Source organism: Hippocampus bargibanti, linkage group LG04 (assembly GCF_051943395.1).
Source record: "Hippocampus bargibanti isolate YZ-2025 linkage group LG04, ASM5194339v1, whole genome shotgun sequence".
Lineage (NCBI taxonomy): Eukaryota > Metazoa > Chordata > Actinopteri > Syngnathiformes > Syngnathidae > Hippocampus > Hippocampus bargibanti.
In genome coordinates, this window is record NC_142737.1 from 17,083,082 (window position 1) to 17,099,764 (window position 16,683).

The following is a 16,683-nucleotide window of genomic DNA, read 5'->3' on the forward strand; positions in this document are numbered from 1 at the left end:
ACCCACCTCAATGTCCCTGCTGCGGGCCACCTCAGTGAAGTTCTCGTGCTGTTCCAGGGTTTTATCCATCTTATCGTCTGTCATGCAGTAACAGCGCAGGCGGCCTTCGCGTAACTCGTTCATCTTGGCGAAAACCACAAACTTTGCCATGTAAGATACGGCTGACAGCTCTTTATAGAGAAGGTTGGCAAATGAGACAGACTCTGCTGTGCGAGGACAGTCCGCCAGCCAAAACCTTTGAGAAACCCCCAAAAATAAACAAATGAATTAAAAAAAGATGTGATGATATGCATGTGTATATCAGCAATGTGCAACATGACAGGGGCATCAACGACTTGCTTATTTTGTTTTTTTTTTTCAAATCATACCTTTGTCATTTTGAATTGTGAATTATTTGTCCTGTACAGCACATAAAGCTTTTGGAAAGTATTTTTTTTCTGAATGAACCATGCTGGACATTGATGGTCAAGAAAATGTGCCTTATCTGTTCTCTGAAGATGTCATTTTAGCAAGTATATTGAATGTTGTCGTCTGTGGATACGGGTGGGTGTGTACAGTACGTGCAACTCACCGTGCAGATACATTGGTTGTGAAACTTGCACATTCATTTGCATAGACAAGCTTAGTGGTACCAGTGATGTCCTCCCATTGGGCTGTGGCTGTTCCACCTGAGAAGTACAAGATGAGATATTGGTGAATATAGAAAATGCATAAAAATATTTGAAACCGATAAAATGATAGACGGTTCATTGAAACAACTACTCCTCCTGCCAAGTAGAATGAGCATCAGGTACCTATGACAGAGCAAAGCAGGCGCAGACTGGTGGTATCCCCCTCCCCTGAGTCTCGGGGGCTCTCTCGCCATGATGGAGGCAAGGGGATACGAAGGCCGATGGGTCGGTGGAATTTTCGCCGTCGAGGCTCCACCGTCACCACGGGGCTAAAGTTGGCTTGGTTACCAAGAAGCTTAGCAACCAACTCATCTGGAACAGGCTGAGCCTGAGGTCAAATGTCAGATGCGAGGGTGGAACACCACAACGGTGCAGAAGTGATGAAGCAGAATGTGCAAACGTGGAAAGGATATCAGGAGAGAGTCATGAGTTGACGTGAGGCAAGATGGAAAGGGAAAGACATGAAAACGGACAACATATCAGAAATCTAAACGAACATTGATTATATTAAGGCATAGACAAAAAAAAAAAAAAATATCAAACCAAACGGTGTGAGATAATAAAATCATTTTTATTGCGTAAGATTTGATGTCAAAGGTTTCTAGATATTTTGACAACAAAGAAGAAACATAAATCATGACAAAAACATCAACAACATAACATAAGATGCATAAGATGCATAAGAATCCAATCCAATCCGAATGACTCTGTGTCTTTGTTGAAACATACATTTTACTTTCATTTTCATCTACCGTTTTCCAAGAGATTCTAACAACAAGAGTGGTAGCTTTACGTTAGGAATAATTAATTAGCGTAAATAGAAAAATATTGATGTCGAAAAGACATTAGGCATAGGATGTAGACTCGGCCATGGAGATAGACTCGCCTCAGCGAGAGGATGCTTTCAGGACCAATTTTACTGCACTACACTACACTTTTCATATAGGCGAGTTAGGAAGACTAGTAATTTGGGAATTTGAATAACATGCAGGGAAAAAAAAACATGTTGTACAGTAGTATTTAGGAATGCATGCTAACTATCAGACTGACAGACACGTTCATTGGTCCTACAAAACTGGACTAGTGAAAACAGATGTTTCAAATAGACCAACATTTGTCTGTTTACTATCACTCTAATAATGTCTGACACACGCCCTCTCAAAAAGGGCTGCAGTGTAGTGTTAGGAGGTGCGCGTAGAACCCCAGGGTGTTTCTTTTTTGCTGTACTGTACTAAAATATTTGCACATTCACTACAGTAGGTGGCAGTGCTGCCATTTTCAAATAGCATGTAAAGAGTAGGTCCTCTGCAGATGTGTACTCATGACAAATGACACAGATTAAAGTTGATTTGGAAAGAGGAGGGATGTGTGAAATATTTCCATCTTCTGAGAGAAAAACAAACTTTCTCGGATATCTAGATAATATACAGTTTTTTCCGGTGGATAAGGCGCACCACAAATGGTGTATTTTCAATCTATTTGCATATATAAGGCGCACAGAACTATAAGACGCACCTACATTGAATGAAAAAGTTTTCGAAATATAATACAGAAATAGACAAAAGTTTACGAAATGTAAAGCACAGCACATTATAAGGCACTAAGGTAGAGGCTGGGATTATGCACGAATTCTGCTACAGGGGGAAATGGAGTCGGTGGCTTATGACAGTCGTTACGAGACCTGTTGTGGCTCAAAATTACTTCACATAAGGCGCGCTGGTGCAGGGCCTTCTTTTGAATAAAATGAAAGATTTTGTGTGCGTCTAATACACGGGAAAATATGGTATTTAAAAATCTTTGAGGGGGTTGATTTTTGTGAAAGCATGCACAAAATTAGTTTTTCTTTTTATTGTTAATTAACATGTATAAAAATACTCTTCTTTAAATTGTTTACAAAAAAAAGCCATATTTTGTCCTTATTAAAAATGACATTTTTATCATAAATCCCGTTAGGATGTGTGCGTTCTATGCGGTCCCACAGTAGCACAAATGAAAACTTGTGGTCTAATAATGTCAATTTCTCATCCCTGGTCTTTCATTTGATTACAGTCATCTCTCTCTCTCTCTCTCTCTCTCTCTCTCTCTCTCTCTCTCTCTCTCTCTCTCTCTCTCTCTCTCTCTCTCTCTCTCTCTCTCTCTCTCTCTCTCTATATATATATATATATATATATATATATATAGATAGATAGGTTATATTGATAGTACTGCATATTACGATACTATTTTCATTTCCCGGCAAATTTGTAGTCTTTTATGTATAATTAGTTCCGTTTAGTACGACACCAGGTTATTACGATAATCCGGTTACTATGGTGCCCTTTTCATCTCCCACCACCCATTTTGCTCTGCTTATATCGATACAAAAGAAGTTTACGCTGAATCGATATTTGCTTCAGGGTTTCTCTACAGTACCACCATTAGCGATATCTGTATCGGTCATGTGACCATATAGAGAGATATCGATATATATATATATACAGTAAAGTCTCGTTATATCGATATCGGATATATCGATAGTCCCGGTTATATCGATACTATTTCTATGCATGCGCGGAGAAAATTACATGCAAACAGGGTCGGATATATCGATAGTCCCGGTTATATCGATATTTTTTCGGACTCCCTTGAATATCGATATAACGAGACTTTACTATATATATATATATATATGTACATACACAATACATGGACATAAGTGTTGGGTCAATACAAATGGTATTTCCCCCCAAGACCTTTTGAACACTATTCTATACTTCTCCCGGTTTCTGTTGCAATACAAATATGTCCCAGTGCACAAAGTGAGGCCCAGATGGATCATGTCCTTGAGTTCCGACAGCAGTCGTCTTTGACATCAATTCTGGATGAAGAAAATATTTTCTTACATTTTTACATCGCAAAAATGTTCCCCAGACTATGTCCATACAGTGTATGAGTAAGGAAACGAGAAAAAAAAACACAAAGGCCACAAAGGCGTTTTCTCGTGCAAAGGTGCAAAGTGCATGCCTTGTGTGATCTTGACAGCAAACCAAAAGCATGCAAGGCAATGAGGACAAATATATCCGACAGGCTTTTTTCATGATTCTGTTATCCTTCCTTCTTTCTCATCGTCCCATCTCACCTGCAGTCCCAGACGGACTCGCTTGGTGACCGCCGTCTCAGGAAATGTTGCCTGGACCAGCGGCACCAGTTTACTCGTCAAGGAACCTCCTTCAGGCCCAATCAGGTCACTCTCTTGCTGGACCCGTGACACAACGGCAAAATAAAGTGGGAAATCAGTTGAGATGATGCGGCGAATTCGCTTCTTCCCAAGTTCCTCCTGACTTTCCAAGTCTGTGCGCAAAAGAAAATTACCAAATGAAATGATCATACATAAGGCTATGATCATGCACACAGAGTGGAAAAAATTATCACCTTCGTCCATCCCATTGAGAATCGTTTCAAGAACCTCGTCACCATAGCGATTGCGGTGTTCCTTCCATACAGATCCATTCTCACTCCTCAGCACCACAAGCTCGCGGTCGCCACGACCCAGAGCCGCAAAGTGAGGGATCTCCACGATCACCGGCCTGTCGCCACAACATCAAAACATTATCTCATGACTACTTCTTCACATCATTTTTCTATTTTATTTGTGCGTGGGGGGCGGGTGAACCATTTTAAATCCAACATATCCTGTGGGATACCCTAGCCCACCTGGTCTGCACCGCTTTGGCTAAAACAGAGCAACCAGGAAGACCAATGGCGTCCTTACCCGAGAAACTGCATGCCGGCTGGGCCGAGGGAGATGATTCTGCTGGCCAGGCCCTCTCCCTCTACAAGCGGAGGTGGACTTGTAAGCTTTTGCGGCTTCACTAGACGACAGGTGATGCGGGTGGGAGCCGCACAGGTCTTTGGGGGAATAATGACCCTCAGACCATTGTGCCTACTGCCTCGCATTGAGCCGCCTCGGGCATCCACCATAAAACTGACCAGAAACCTGTTGTCGGACAACCCATACAGTTTCTTTTCACAATCCGATCACAATCTTGGGTTGTTAAACATTATGCTGAGCTGACCCTGTGTGTATGGGACTGGCAACTGGGCTGACGTTGTCTGATGTTTCGGTTGCTGGGCTGCTTGGAATCAGGGAGTCTTCATCATACTCTTTTGGCAGTGGAAGTGGAGTGTGCTGCAGACAGAACAAATGACAAACACTGATCATGAAACCGGTAAATCAACGCTGCAATATGCTTGACTTGCAAAGAGTAGACATGGACAGAATGTAACATAACCCTCAGCAAAAGGTTGATAATGTAATGACTCACATTATTACACTGCAATTAATTTTGTTATATTTACTACCAGAAAAGAAAGTGTACAGTTTTTCACCACACCAATGACATTCAATGGACTCTCACACAAATGATGCATCAAACGACATTCAAGCAAATTACTAGTGTACAAAGTGAACTGAATGAATGAGTGAGAAATTTAGATGAAAAAGATCCTGTGATGTTAAATACGTGACGGCCAATTCATGCATGTGCTCAACCTGATTGAGCTCGTGTTCTTTCAGGATCACAGTCTCGGGTGAAACGCGGGGAATCCTGGGAATGGCCGGCGAGTAATTTCTGTTGAATGAGAAACAAACATCACAAAAGTTTCAGATCGAGGCCATTTTGCTGGCGCTCCCCCTTAGTGTTTTTATTTCGTCAGAAAATCCAAGCTGAGTCCCCTGCTATGCGCTTTGGCTCCCTCCCCTTTTTCCCCAGCCCCCTTACGCTGTGCCCAGCCCTCTCTCGTTCTCCAGTGATTTCTTGGGGGAGAGGAAATCGTCATCATGGTCTTTCATGTCATCCATCTTCATGTACCTGGCCCCTTCTGTCCCCAGGAGCTCCTCTCCTTCATAGAACAACAAGCCAAAGAGAGCGAACAGACCAAGGTCAGGTTGGTGAAACCGCAAAAAGGGGAAAGAGAGAGAGAGAGAGAGAGAGAGAGAGAGAGAGAGAGAGAGAGAGAGAGAGAGAGAGAGAGAGAGAGAGAGAGAGAGAGAGAAAACGGCAAGGTGTTAATCACATTTGAAGGGTTTGACATCATGGAAAGAAACCGGCTGAGATGAAGCATGGGTGACATGGATCTTGTTAATTAATCCAAGTAATAACATCACAATGAACACCTCAACGATGATACATTACCTCATGAAAATTTGAGCGTTCACATCACACGTGGTCAAGACAACAATAATGACTCCACATTAAGATGATTACAAAAAAGCATTGGTGTCAAAGTCACCGGGGCCAAATCTGGCCCGTCACATCATTTCATTTGGCCCGCGAAAGCAAATCCAACTTGTGAAATTCCACAATGCTTGCTAATCATCCCATGTAAACCACAATAACAGTCATTATTTTTTACTTCAAATGTGAGGATTAGTGATGCATTAACTCATTCACTGCCAGCCATGTGCAAACATGTGTACACTACAGTGCCAGGGTTTTGGTCATTGTCACCCAAATTCCAGGATCCACAGAATATTTTGTTTTAGGACTACATAAATAATCAATGTAGTGTAAGAAACCTTAGACTCTCTTCTTTCATCAGAAAAAATACAAATCAATATAGACATATTGGTTTATATAGCCTTTAACAACACCTGAAGCTGGAACAAAACGCTAACATGGAAAAAAAGGGAAATGCTCTCCCCTTGTGGAAGGAACAAACATTGCCAGAGGCCATGGCCAGTGCTTTATCGGCACCCAAACAAGAAAAAAACAAAACCAGAACAAATTCGGGAATGGTGCTCTTTGTCATATTTTCAATTCCCGAATAAATTTGTGAATGGCAGTGAATGTGTCATTTGTTGTGCGCTGTGTAGGGGATTAAACTTTCTAATGGACTTCCAAAATTCATAATGGAATTTTGAGGCCCGTGGAGAAAAATGAGTTTGACACCCATGCGATGAAGTTTTCAGAGCAGAGTGGAAGGCAGCAAAGTATAATGTAAAATTCATGATGACAGTTTGTTTAGGGTATGACAAATACCAGGTGTGTGTTATCCCATGTAATGACCTTCTTTCGATATTTATACAGATCTATCCATGATCTGATCCTTTTATCCTCACAAGGTTTGCGGGCATGCTGCGGCCTATCCCATCGGTCTTTGGGAAATAGGCAGGGGTACATTCTGAATAATGGCTGCCAACCACGAGAAACCATTTACAGTCACACCTTAGGACAGTTAAGAGTGTTCGATCAACCTGCTGAGCATGTTTTAGAAATGTGGAAAGAAACCGAAGTAGCGGGATAAAACCTACGGAGGAAAACTCCTTTCGATATTTAAAGTAGAGGCCAATTAAAATACTATATACAGTAAAGTCTCGTTATATCGATATCGGATATATTGATAGTCCCAGTTATATCGATACTATTTCTATGCACGCACGGAGAAAATTACATGCAAACAGGGTCGGATATATCGATAGTCCCGGTTATATCGATATTTTTTCGGACTCCCTTGAATATCGATATAACAAGACTTTACTGTACTAACTTTATGGCCCAGCATTGGTTTAAGACTTAAGGCGTTTAATATAACATATGCTATTATAAAACAGCATTTGCTACAACTGAATTGCAAGAGTGTGGATTACATGTTTGTAAATACAAACAAGAAGCTTAAAAGGACTTGCAGTTACCTAATAATGAGCGTTATCAAGCCTACCACGAGTGCTCAGTGATGCAAAATTGAGCCATCATTAGACCAACATCAACAACACTATGACATCATTTTACACAACATTGTTTTCACCCACAGTTGCTCTCATACCATAGACATTTGAATGAGTGAATGAGTGTTACTGCAGAGAGATGTGAAGGTTACAGACAATGTGGCTATGTGCACAAAGCAGTGAGAAACTGGAGTGACTGCCACAGAGAACACAGTAGAGACAAGATAGCAGAAGATAACAATGGAGAGGACGACCTTGAAATGGAGACGCATACTGTACTTCATTACGGCAATCTCCCAATGACACAAATGGAGATAAAAAGACATGCCTACCTAATGTTAGCTGCGCGAGGCCTAAAAAAAGTGCAAAACAGTATAAAAAAAACTGAGAAGCCAGTTCAATTCAATTTACACTAAACCGGCTCTATTGTTATTTAACTGACGTGTCATACCTTCATCCTCGGACACATCCAATATCTCGTCCACTGTTTCTGGGAAACTCATGCGGTGTTTTTCGGTGATTGTCTGCGGGTGTAGAAAAATTACACGGACATTTAAATAGTTTACTCGTACTCTCATCCATGTCGTACTAATATTTCAGATCTCCTCACCATGGAAACCGTCTCCTCAGTCACAAGCTTTAACACATCGATCACAGAGATGTATCCCAGCCTCTTGGCAATCGCGAGTGCTGACGTCCCATTCTAATGGACACAGACAGACACACATTGATTCAACGGTAACTTTTAGGGATGGCGGGGTGTTCGCCCTGCTCACTGTTGTCATTTCGTTAGGCTGAGCTCCATGCTTCAGCAGCAGCGTGACAATGTCTGTGTGTCCTTGCTGGGCGGCCTGGTGCAGGGGAGTGTAGCCAAGCTAGATAAGATAAGAGACAGTTATCGGTACTACATTATTTCTTCTTTTCTTTATGCTCTAAATACAGCTTCATGACATCTAACTAATGGCATTCCCTGAATGGTGCACTACACTACATCTCTATCTTCCTTTTTTTAGGCTTCTCTATGTATCACTACACACTCATACACTAGAAATTGTTTATTTGACCCTGACAAAGAAACCCGATTGAAATTAATCGGCTTCACATTGTGTTTATGAAGCATTGCATATAAAAATGAATGCTGATGGTTTGTCCCTGGCCATGTTTCTCCCCAATCCTCGATAGGCAGTGCCAAATCCGACGCAACATCCATTATCTCGATGTACACGAACAAATACACTTTCATTAAGCCTGAGAGGTTAAATTAGGAGAAGTTGCCACAGCTGTCTGCGTTACCTCCAAGCTACATTCTCTTATCCGCGTTTTACATACAACTATACAATATGCATTCAATAAATGGCTTGTCTGCAAATGCATAATTGCTTATCGAAGTTAGGGTACAATACCCTGAATGCTGCAATTGTACTCATTAGTTCATATCTAACCATTCTGCTATAAATCTGATGCAGATGAATTTCACAACCCGAAGGAGGATCTTACCCGAGTTTTGCTGTTGACATTTGCCTGATGCTGTAGCAGGAACTTCACCATTTTGATGTTTCCATAGTGACATGCAACATGGAGAGGTGCGTAGCCCATCTGAGATAACACATTCAAACAGTCAGGGACTTTTAACAGATCAATCTGGAAATGGAAATCTATCGTTTAAAAAAAACAAAAAAGACTGAAATTTGATCATAAACAAATTGATTGTTTCATGCACAGTAATTGATTGTTTTCATTTCATTCTTCATTATACATTTTTAGTTATTGAGACATATCGAGGGCAGTGATGGTAAAAACCTTTTTCAAAAGGGCCCACGTGAGAAGTGGCTGTAGAGTGTCACATTAACATGATACTACAGCATATTATAACATGAACAATAGCATTGTTTTGCTAAGTTGGTACTGGTGCAAATATGGGTGAACTCGTTATGGTAATCGTAAATAAAAATGAGGTAACTAAGTACATAAAAAGGATCAGTGACCTCTACTACTTAATGGCTAGAAAAAAATATTTAGACTGCTGGCGAGGTATTTTGACAAGCATAAATAATTGTAATTGACATTTACAGCATAAACACATACAAACATTATTTGATCATGTACACAGTGCTTATCAAGTTTTCCATATCTTTTATTGTGCTGGCGTTTTGATCACCAACTTGTAACACATATCTGGGCCATTGCATCATTTTTAGAAATTTTACCCGTGTGGCAGCTTGAACTGAGGCTCCTTGCTTCACTAAAATGTCAGCAATGCCAACATGTCCCTCCTGTGCTACAAGATGGAGTGGTGTCAGTCCACTCTGAGGTGAAAAAAAAGAAAGAAAGATGTCATACACGTTTTAGATCACACATGCACAAAAAAATGTTCAAATAATCTTCTTGCCTTGTTGCCAAGGTTGACATTAGCCTGTTTGGAGATGAGCAGAGACACCATGTCGGGCCTTCCTTCCTGCGAGGCCAGGTGGAGAGGGGTGACTCCCTGTAAAGACTCAGCATTTGCTGAAGCTCCATACTGCAACAGGCTGTTAGCCACCTCCATTTGATTCTGCTTGGCGGCGATATGCAAGGCAGTGTAGCCATTCTAAATACAAATGATGAGGGCCAGTTACAAACGAGTCCCATCGCACGAATTGCATATTATTATTACTGTATCAATTAACTTAATGATCCCTTACTCTGGCTGCACTGTGTGGAGAACCCCCCTTGCTGACAAGCAGCTTGACAATATCCAGGTTGTTGTGATGAACAGCGACGTGCAGTGGAGTCAGACCATTCTGCAAGAATGTATTACAGTAAATACTAATACAGCATGCCGGATGGGTATGAACTGACTTGTACAGTAAGTAGTTCAACACAGTCTCCAAACAGTTTTTCAAGTGTTTCTTGCCTTTCCAGCGGCATTAGGGTTCGCTCCCCTTTCCAGTAACAGCTCAGCCACATCTACTTTGCCGTACTTGGAAGCCACATGAATTGGGGTAAAGCCTTTCTGCATTGCACCGATAGGATAATGGACATGTTATTTAACAGTCAGAAGACCGAACCAATGCATACAGGACTTTGCGCTGTACCTTGGTCATCTTTGTTTGCTGTGCTTCCATGTCCAGAAGGATACGCACAGTTTGCACGTGGCCTTCTCGGGCTGCGATGTGAAGAGGCGTGTGTCCTGCTGTGGTTGTGGAGTTTGGTTTGGCTTTGTGCTCTAACAGCAATTTCACAATTTCCTTGTGGCCCATTCGAGAAGCACAATGCAGTGGTGTTTGGTCATCCTAGCAAAGGTGGTGAAAGGTGTTATGAAATGCACTCATTTACATAACTGGTTGCTTCTTTGTGATGTTTAGCTTAACAATTTTAAGGGTGCCAGTTTTGTGTGTGGACAGCAAATTAATTTAAGGCTATAAATGCAGTTAGGAATTGAAAATGTTCATTCATTTTTCTAATCTAATGTCAAGATTGGGATTTTGATTTGTTTAGACATTCATTCTTTGACGTCAATGCCCATCCATAGCAAACTCCTCTCCTTTCCAAACAGTGTAAATTTTACCTTTGTAACTTCTAAAATTGATTACTGTAGTGCCCTTTTGTTTTGGAGTCAGCCAAGCCTCCATCATGTGTCTGCAGTTAGTCCAAAATGCTGCTGTTCATCTCTTCATTGGTACTCATAAAAGGGAGCACATGACTCCTACTCTGTCATCCCTTCACTGACTGTATATTATAGAATACTTTTTAAGATTGTATTATTTGTTTTTAAATCTTGATATAGTCTTTGCCTTATCTTACATCTCTGAGATGTTTTACCCTTCTTCGCATCCTGTCTTAGATCAGCGGTTAAGGTGCTATCAGTGGTACCGAGGACTAAGTTGGGGGTCGGAGGCGATCAAGCCTTCGTCTCAATACTCGTCTAGAAAATTTCCTTAAATCACATTATTATTCAGCAAGACTTTTAGTTTTAGTTTTACTGTTTTGTGCATTTTACTGTCATCATTATTAATTTATTGCTTGAACCATTTTTGTTGTAGTATGACTTATTTTTGTTCCATGACACTTTGTAAGCAGTGTTTTTTTAAGTGCTCTATAAATACAGTTGTTGAGTTGAGGTGATGGAAGTGTAGATATCCACCTTGGCTTTGGCATTCACTGGTGCGGCATTCTGTAGTAAAAACTCTGCCACCTCAACGTGTCCTGCCCGAGAAGCCATATGGAGGGGGGTTTCAACTTTCTGCCCATGCACACACAAATGACAAAAACGCTCATCAACTGCATGATGAATGTACTGGATCACTTCTTAAATATTGGCACAATAACTCAGAAACTCGGACTAAGCTTGTCATTTAAGAACATAACTCACCACATTAGAAGCACTGGGCGAAGCTCCTTTCTGCAGAAGGATCTTGGCAATGTTGAGGTGGCCCATGAAAGATGCCACATGCAGGGGAGTCAAGCCAGACTATTTAAAAAACAATGTTGCTTTAGGAGGACTGTGATCAATGGGTATATACTGTAAAAATATAAACAAATGTAATTTTGTAGTACAAGAGGTCTCCAAGTGATGGATGTTAATAAAATGTCATATTTTTAACCTTGTGCCATATAATACTGTATGATAATGTAATATTCCTTTCTGCCGCAACATGCCAAGCAGCAACGCTCCTTACATGTATTTCCAACACTCATCTACGGGGAGAAGAAGAAGAACACTACTTCCCCAAGCTTGTCGGGTGCCATTTAACACCACAAAGAAGAAGAAAAAGAAGAAGAACAATGAATAAAACTCAGTTTCCACTGAAAACTGATATCCTTTCATGAGCACTTGCCTCCCCAAAAATGACAACGAAGTGATTTGTGTATGCTGGACTTCCAGTTGACTGCATGTCTTTGGCAAGAAAAAAGGAGTAAAGTATTTTGTGAGACACAGCGTGTGTCTCCTTTTTTGGCAAATGATCTCAAATAGCAATTACAGGTTGGAAAATGCATATGTGTCTCAACTTAAGACCAATTTTTCTGATGAACAGCCTCTTGGAACCCATGGCGTTCATAAACTGTGGACCCCTGTACTTTATGTCTTTACTTCATATCTTACCTCAGTCACAGCCTCTAGTGATGCTGCGTGTTTGAGCAGAAGATCCATCACACGCATGTGGTTCTTTTTACAAGCGATATGCAAAGGAGTAAAGCCATTCTGAAAATAGGAAAATAATGTATCTTCAGTCCATAACTTGTGCATTTTCAAACTTTGAGCATGACATAGTTAAGGTTAAGTTAATTGAATACATTTGTTTCAGCCAATATCTTACAGCTAATTGTCAAGAATCTCATTTGATTGAGCAGGTCTACTTGAAGTTATGTATGTAGGGTAGTAACCTGTTTAAAAGTCACTGACCAGTGCTCGAGAGTTGGGTTTGGCCCCCTTGTCGAGGAGAACCTTTGCCATTCGGTGGTGTCCACAGTGCGCGGCAACATGTAGAGGTGTGAGGTGGTCCAATGTAACGTCATCAATGTCTGCGTTGTACTGCAAAAGCTGCTTGACACAGTCTGCATGGTCCCCTTGTGCTGACATGTGGATTGGAGAAAGGCCATTCTTGGAAAAAAGAAATGTTGACATTCCCTTGAAAAACTGAAGATATGTATATTATATACTGCACTCTTAAAAATGATTGTCAGTATCAGCTCCACTGCGAGACTAATAAAGGCAAATCCAATCCAATCCAGTTTTGCTTGAGGAAAAAGGTTCTTGACTAAAAACGGATTACCTTGGTCTTGGCCTGGATGGAGGCTCCATTATCAAGCAGAATTTCGATTATTCTGACGTGACCATTTCTGGCTGCACAGTGCAGAGGAGTGAGCTCATCCTGGTGAGAGACAGTTTCTATTAATGCCAGTAAAAATCATAAAGTGAACCCATGACTGTGAAAAGATGCTGCACCTTGGTCTTGGCATCTATTTGTGCCCCTTTATCCAGGAGGAGTCGGACCATGATCACATTCCCCCGTCTGGATGCGATGTGCAGAGGTGTAATGCCGTTCTATATAGACACAATTAGATACACATCAAAATGAGTGAAATAAATAAACTACACAAGCACACAATGTCCTCATGTGATATGCTGCTGTAGTATCATAATTAAAATAATACTAACATTTTACAGTTAAGTGATGCTGCGCTGAAACATGCCGGGTGTCATAGGTCTACCGTTGGAGATACAGCAAATGAAGAATAAATAGTCCCCAAGACCCAAACTCCAGTAATGGTTGTGGTTCCTATAGAACTGTATACAGAGCCTTGAGTATTGCTGTATACTCTTTTTGTATATGTTGCTGCTCCATGTGTGTTAAAGCAGAACTCGTTCCTTTATTTGCTTTGAAAGTGTATCATCACTTTAATGTATTTTCGTTAGCCTGTGGCATTTTGCATTATTATGTTATCATGAAGCTAGCAGTTAGTTGAAATTTATTTGTTGAACATTTTGGCATTGCAATATGCAATTCTGTCTTCTTGGTTTTTCTTATGGGTCCGTTTTGAACTTCAAATAGGAGCTTTAATTAAGCAAACTTTGCCTGTTATTTGGAGAACGTGTTTGTTGAGATGTGTTTTTCTTACTTTAGAGAAATTCTAAGGTTCATAGCACTTTAAACAACAGTTAATAACATGTTTACGTGTGTTTTATTAAGTGTAAGTCTTTTTAAATGTGTTTGAAGCTTCTGAGAGGATAGAAAATGTACTGTATACTGGTGTCTATAATCAGATTGGTGTCAGATCTTCACCCATTATGGTTAGGTCGGGCATGTATCTTCCACTATGAATTGGGATTCACCCTATCGCAATGCCATACCTTTGGGGTGAAATTAACATTGGCTCCTCTGTTGAGAAGAAGTTGGGCAACGTTCAAGTTTTCATAATGTGCAGCAATGTGGAGGGGTGTAAATCCAGTCTGCTAGGACAACAAAATAATACAAAATTGTCATTCATTCAATGGATGATCATAATATCAACAGCATCATGTACCTTGCTGAGGACATCGGGGTTTGGGTCATTCTGCAGAAGCACTGCAGCTGTGCGTGTATCATCATTGCGTGCTGCAATGTGCAGCGCAGGGAGGCGGACCTTCCCCTTGGTCCCGTAGTTGATGAGCAGGGCGACAATATTTTCATGGCCCTGCTGTAGAGCCACAGCCAGAGGAGTGAATCCATCCTGTAAAAGCCACAAGAAGCTGAGAAGACAGTTGCTTGCACATATACAAATAGAGCAATGTCAGCGGTAAAGGCTGATGAGCACACAACAGGATGGTTTGACAACAAGTCAGGATCAGCAGGGTATTCTTCTCAAACAGATTTGCTGGATTACTGATTGAACACGCCTCATGCTCCTTGATACCTCAGTTGGAATGCTCTGATTAGCCCCGTTGTCCAGAAGAAACTTCACAACCTCTAGATGGTTTTCTTGTGCAGCCATGTATAATGGAGTGAAACCTTTCTGTCTCGGAAATAAACACGCACACACACGCACACACACACACACACACACACACACACACACACACACACACACACACACACACACACACACACACACACACACACACACACACACACACACACACACACACACACCCACACATATACAGAGCAGAAATGCCAAAAACAACAAAATAGACAGTTACACATACACATAACAAGGATGCACATCGATAGGCACAAATATAGAAGCAAAGGCGTGTGAACATCGTCATACAATGGTTCAGCAGAAGGCACTGGGGAGAAGAGCAGCTGAGCGAGAGAGAGAGAGAGAGAGAGAGAGAGAGAGAGAGAGAGAGAGAGAGAGAGAGAGAGAGAGAGAGAGAGAGAGAGAGAGAGAGAGAGAGAGAGAGACCACAGCATAGGGGACCTCACCTGAGACTGAGCATTGACGTTGGCCCCGTAGTTAACCAGCTCCGTGACCACTTGCTCCTGTCCCGCCAGGGCAGCAATGTGCAGGGCTGTGTTTCCTTTCTGGGTAAACACAGTTACATACTGTAATATTCTGACATGTAATGAATGAATCACCTAAATCATCTAAGGTTCATCTTTTAATAAATATGCCATTATCTTCATTGGTGTGGTGTCAGGAAATGCCTTTCTACATGCTTCTGATTCGCTAAAACACCATTGCCTTTACCTTTGTTGTAGTCTCCAGTACGATTCCATTGTGAAGTAACTCCTGCACCATTTTGACATGGCCTTCTTTTGAGGCCAGGTGAAGCCCATTGAGCCCATTCTGAGGGGGAAATCATTTTAAAGGCAATGTTTCCACAATGATTTCCTAATCAATAAAGCATAATGCCGATGACTTAACCGGCACGTACATGGAGTATATAGACCATGCGTGAAAAAGATTTAGTTTGTTGATACTTTGTAATCTAGACCAGGCCATTGCAGACACAGGGAACCAGAGATCATTAGCAAAAATAAGGTCTCCAAAGATGAAAATGAGTATGAAACCATTTCCATTGGATTAATGACAATGACAGCAGAAATAAGCAAACGACGGCAAAGGAGGAGGACTGGAGCGAGATGGCAGGCCGTTGGTCTCGTGGCTAGGAAGAATACAAGCCGTGTGGGATAGGTCTGACCTCACACAGCCTTCATTCAGCCGCACAGGACATGTGAGGTTGGACCTTTCCCACACCACTGATATTATTCCTCTGAGTGGAGAGACCACAGCAGACCATCACTCTACTGCAAACACAGGAGTGGGGTGTGACAGGGAAGGAAAATGAAAAATAAACGAGTGAGAATTAAAACAGCACACTAATACCGAGAGGGAGTCTTTTGTTGGGTTGAAAGATAAAGGAAAACAGAGTGAAGCAGTGTACCGATGAGCAAGCCATTCTAAAAAGACCAACATGATCAACACCACAGTTGAGATGCCCTCCCCTCCACCACACACCAAAATTTTACACGAGCAGAATGGCGACGCCCCCATGTTCAAGTCACAACTGGTAGTTCAGATCAATTTGTATCATTGACATTGGGGGCTATATTTTAGAAGACAGCGTGCGTGTGCTCTGCATAAAAATGTTGCATCTTGATTTTCTTGCCTGGTGTGGCTCATTTTGAGCAACTTGTCATCTCTCTGCTGTGCACTCTTGCAGAGGAAGGCAGAATAATGAGGGAAAGTGATGTGAGGGGTTTGTCGAGGAGGTATGACTTCAGCGCTTTTCTTGGACATGCCCCTGGTGCCTAAGAGAGCGTAGTCATTTTCACAATTGTGAAGCCTCAATACTAAAATACTTGGGCATCTAACAGAGTTGTTAAGAACACTTTTCTC

At 41.4% G+C, this 16,683-nt stretch overlaps 1 protein-coding gene across 12 annotated transcripts in view; it reads right to left on the bottom strand.

The window, feature by feature from the left end:
- Positions 1-16,683, bottom strand: part of ank1a (ankyrin 1, erythrocytic a) — a 109,028-nt gene that overhangs the window by 25,560 nt on the left and 66,785 nt on the right. For 8 of the 12 annotated variants that reach the window (XM_088994427.1, XM_088994425.1, XM_088994435.1 and 5 more), the window contains 30 exons: positions 15,532-15,630; positions 15,267-15,365; positions 14,752-14,850; positions 14,383-14,568; positions 14,210-14,311; positions 13,304-13,402; positions 13,131-13,229; positions 12,761-12,958; positions 12,461-12,559; positions 11,729-11,827; positions 11,501-11,599; positions 10,452-10,649; positions 10,271-10,369; positions 10,059-10,157; positions 9,767-9,964; positions 9,585-9,683; positions 8,875-8,973; positions 8,154-8,252; positions 7,988-8,080; positions 7,829-7,901; positions 7,710-7,730; positions 5,432-5,552; positions 5,203-5,281; positions 4,727-4,839; positions 4,423-4,647; positions 4,083-4,237; positions 3,790-4,001; positions 795-999; positions 572-668; positions 7-235 (listed from right to left, as the gene is read on the bottom strand). In XM_088994427.1, the coding sequence (XP_088850553.1) occupies positions 7-235; positions 572-668; positions 795-999; positions 3,790-4,001; positions 4,083-4,237; positions 4,423-4,647; positions 4,727-4,839; positions 5,203-5,281; positions 5,432-5,552; positions 7,710-7,730; positions 7,829-7,901; positions 7,988-8,080; positions 8,154-8,252; positions 8,875-8,973; positions 9,585-9,683; positions 9,767-9,964; positions 10,059-10,157; positions 10,271-10,369; positions 10,452-10,649; positions 11,501-11,599; positions 11,729-11,827; positions 12,461-12,559; positions 12,761-12,958; positions 13,131-13,229; positions 13,304-13,402; positions 14,210-14,311; positions 14,383-14,568; positions 14,752-14,850; positions 15,267-15,365; positions 15,532-15,630 (3,792 nt within the window). Of the gene's footprint in view, positions 1-6; positions 236-571; positions 669-794; positions 1,000-3,789; positions 4,002-4,082; positions 4,238-4,422; positions 4,648-4,726; positions 4,840-5,202; positions 5,282-5,431; positions 5,553-7,709; positions 7,731-7,828; positions 7,902-7,987; positions 8,081-8,153; positions 8,253-8,874; positions 8,974-9,584; positions 9,684-9,766; positions 9,965-10,058; positions 10,158-10,270; positions 10,370-10,451; positions 10,650-11,500; positions 11,600-11,728; positions 11,828-12,460; positions 12,560-12,760; positions 12,959-13,130; positions 13,230-13,303; positions 13,403-14,209; positions 14,312-14,382; positions 14,569-14,751; positions 14,851-15,266; positions 15,366-15,531; positions 15,631-15,718; positions 15,976-16,683 lie in introns of those variants that run through there. The other 4 variants (XM_088994432.1, XM_088994426.1, XM_088994429.1 and 1 more) reach the window with 4 other exon arrangements.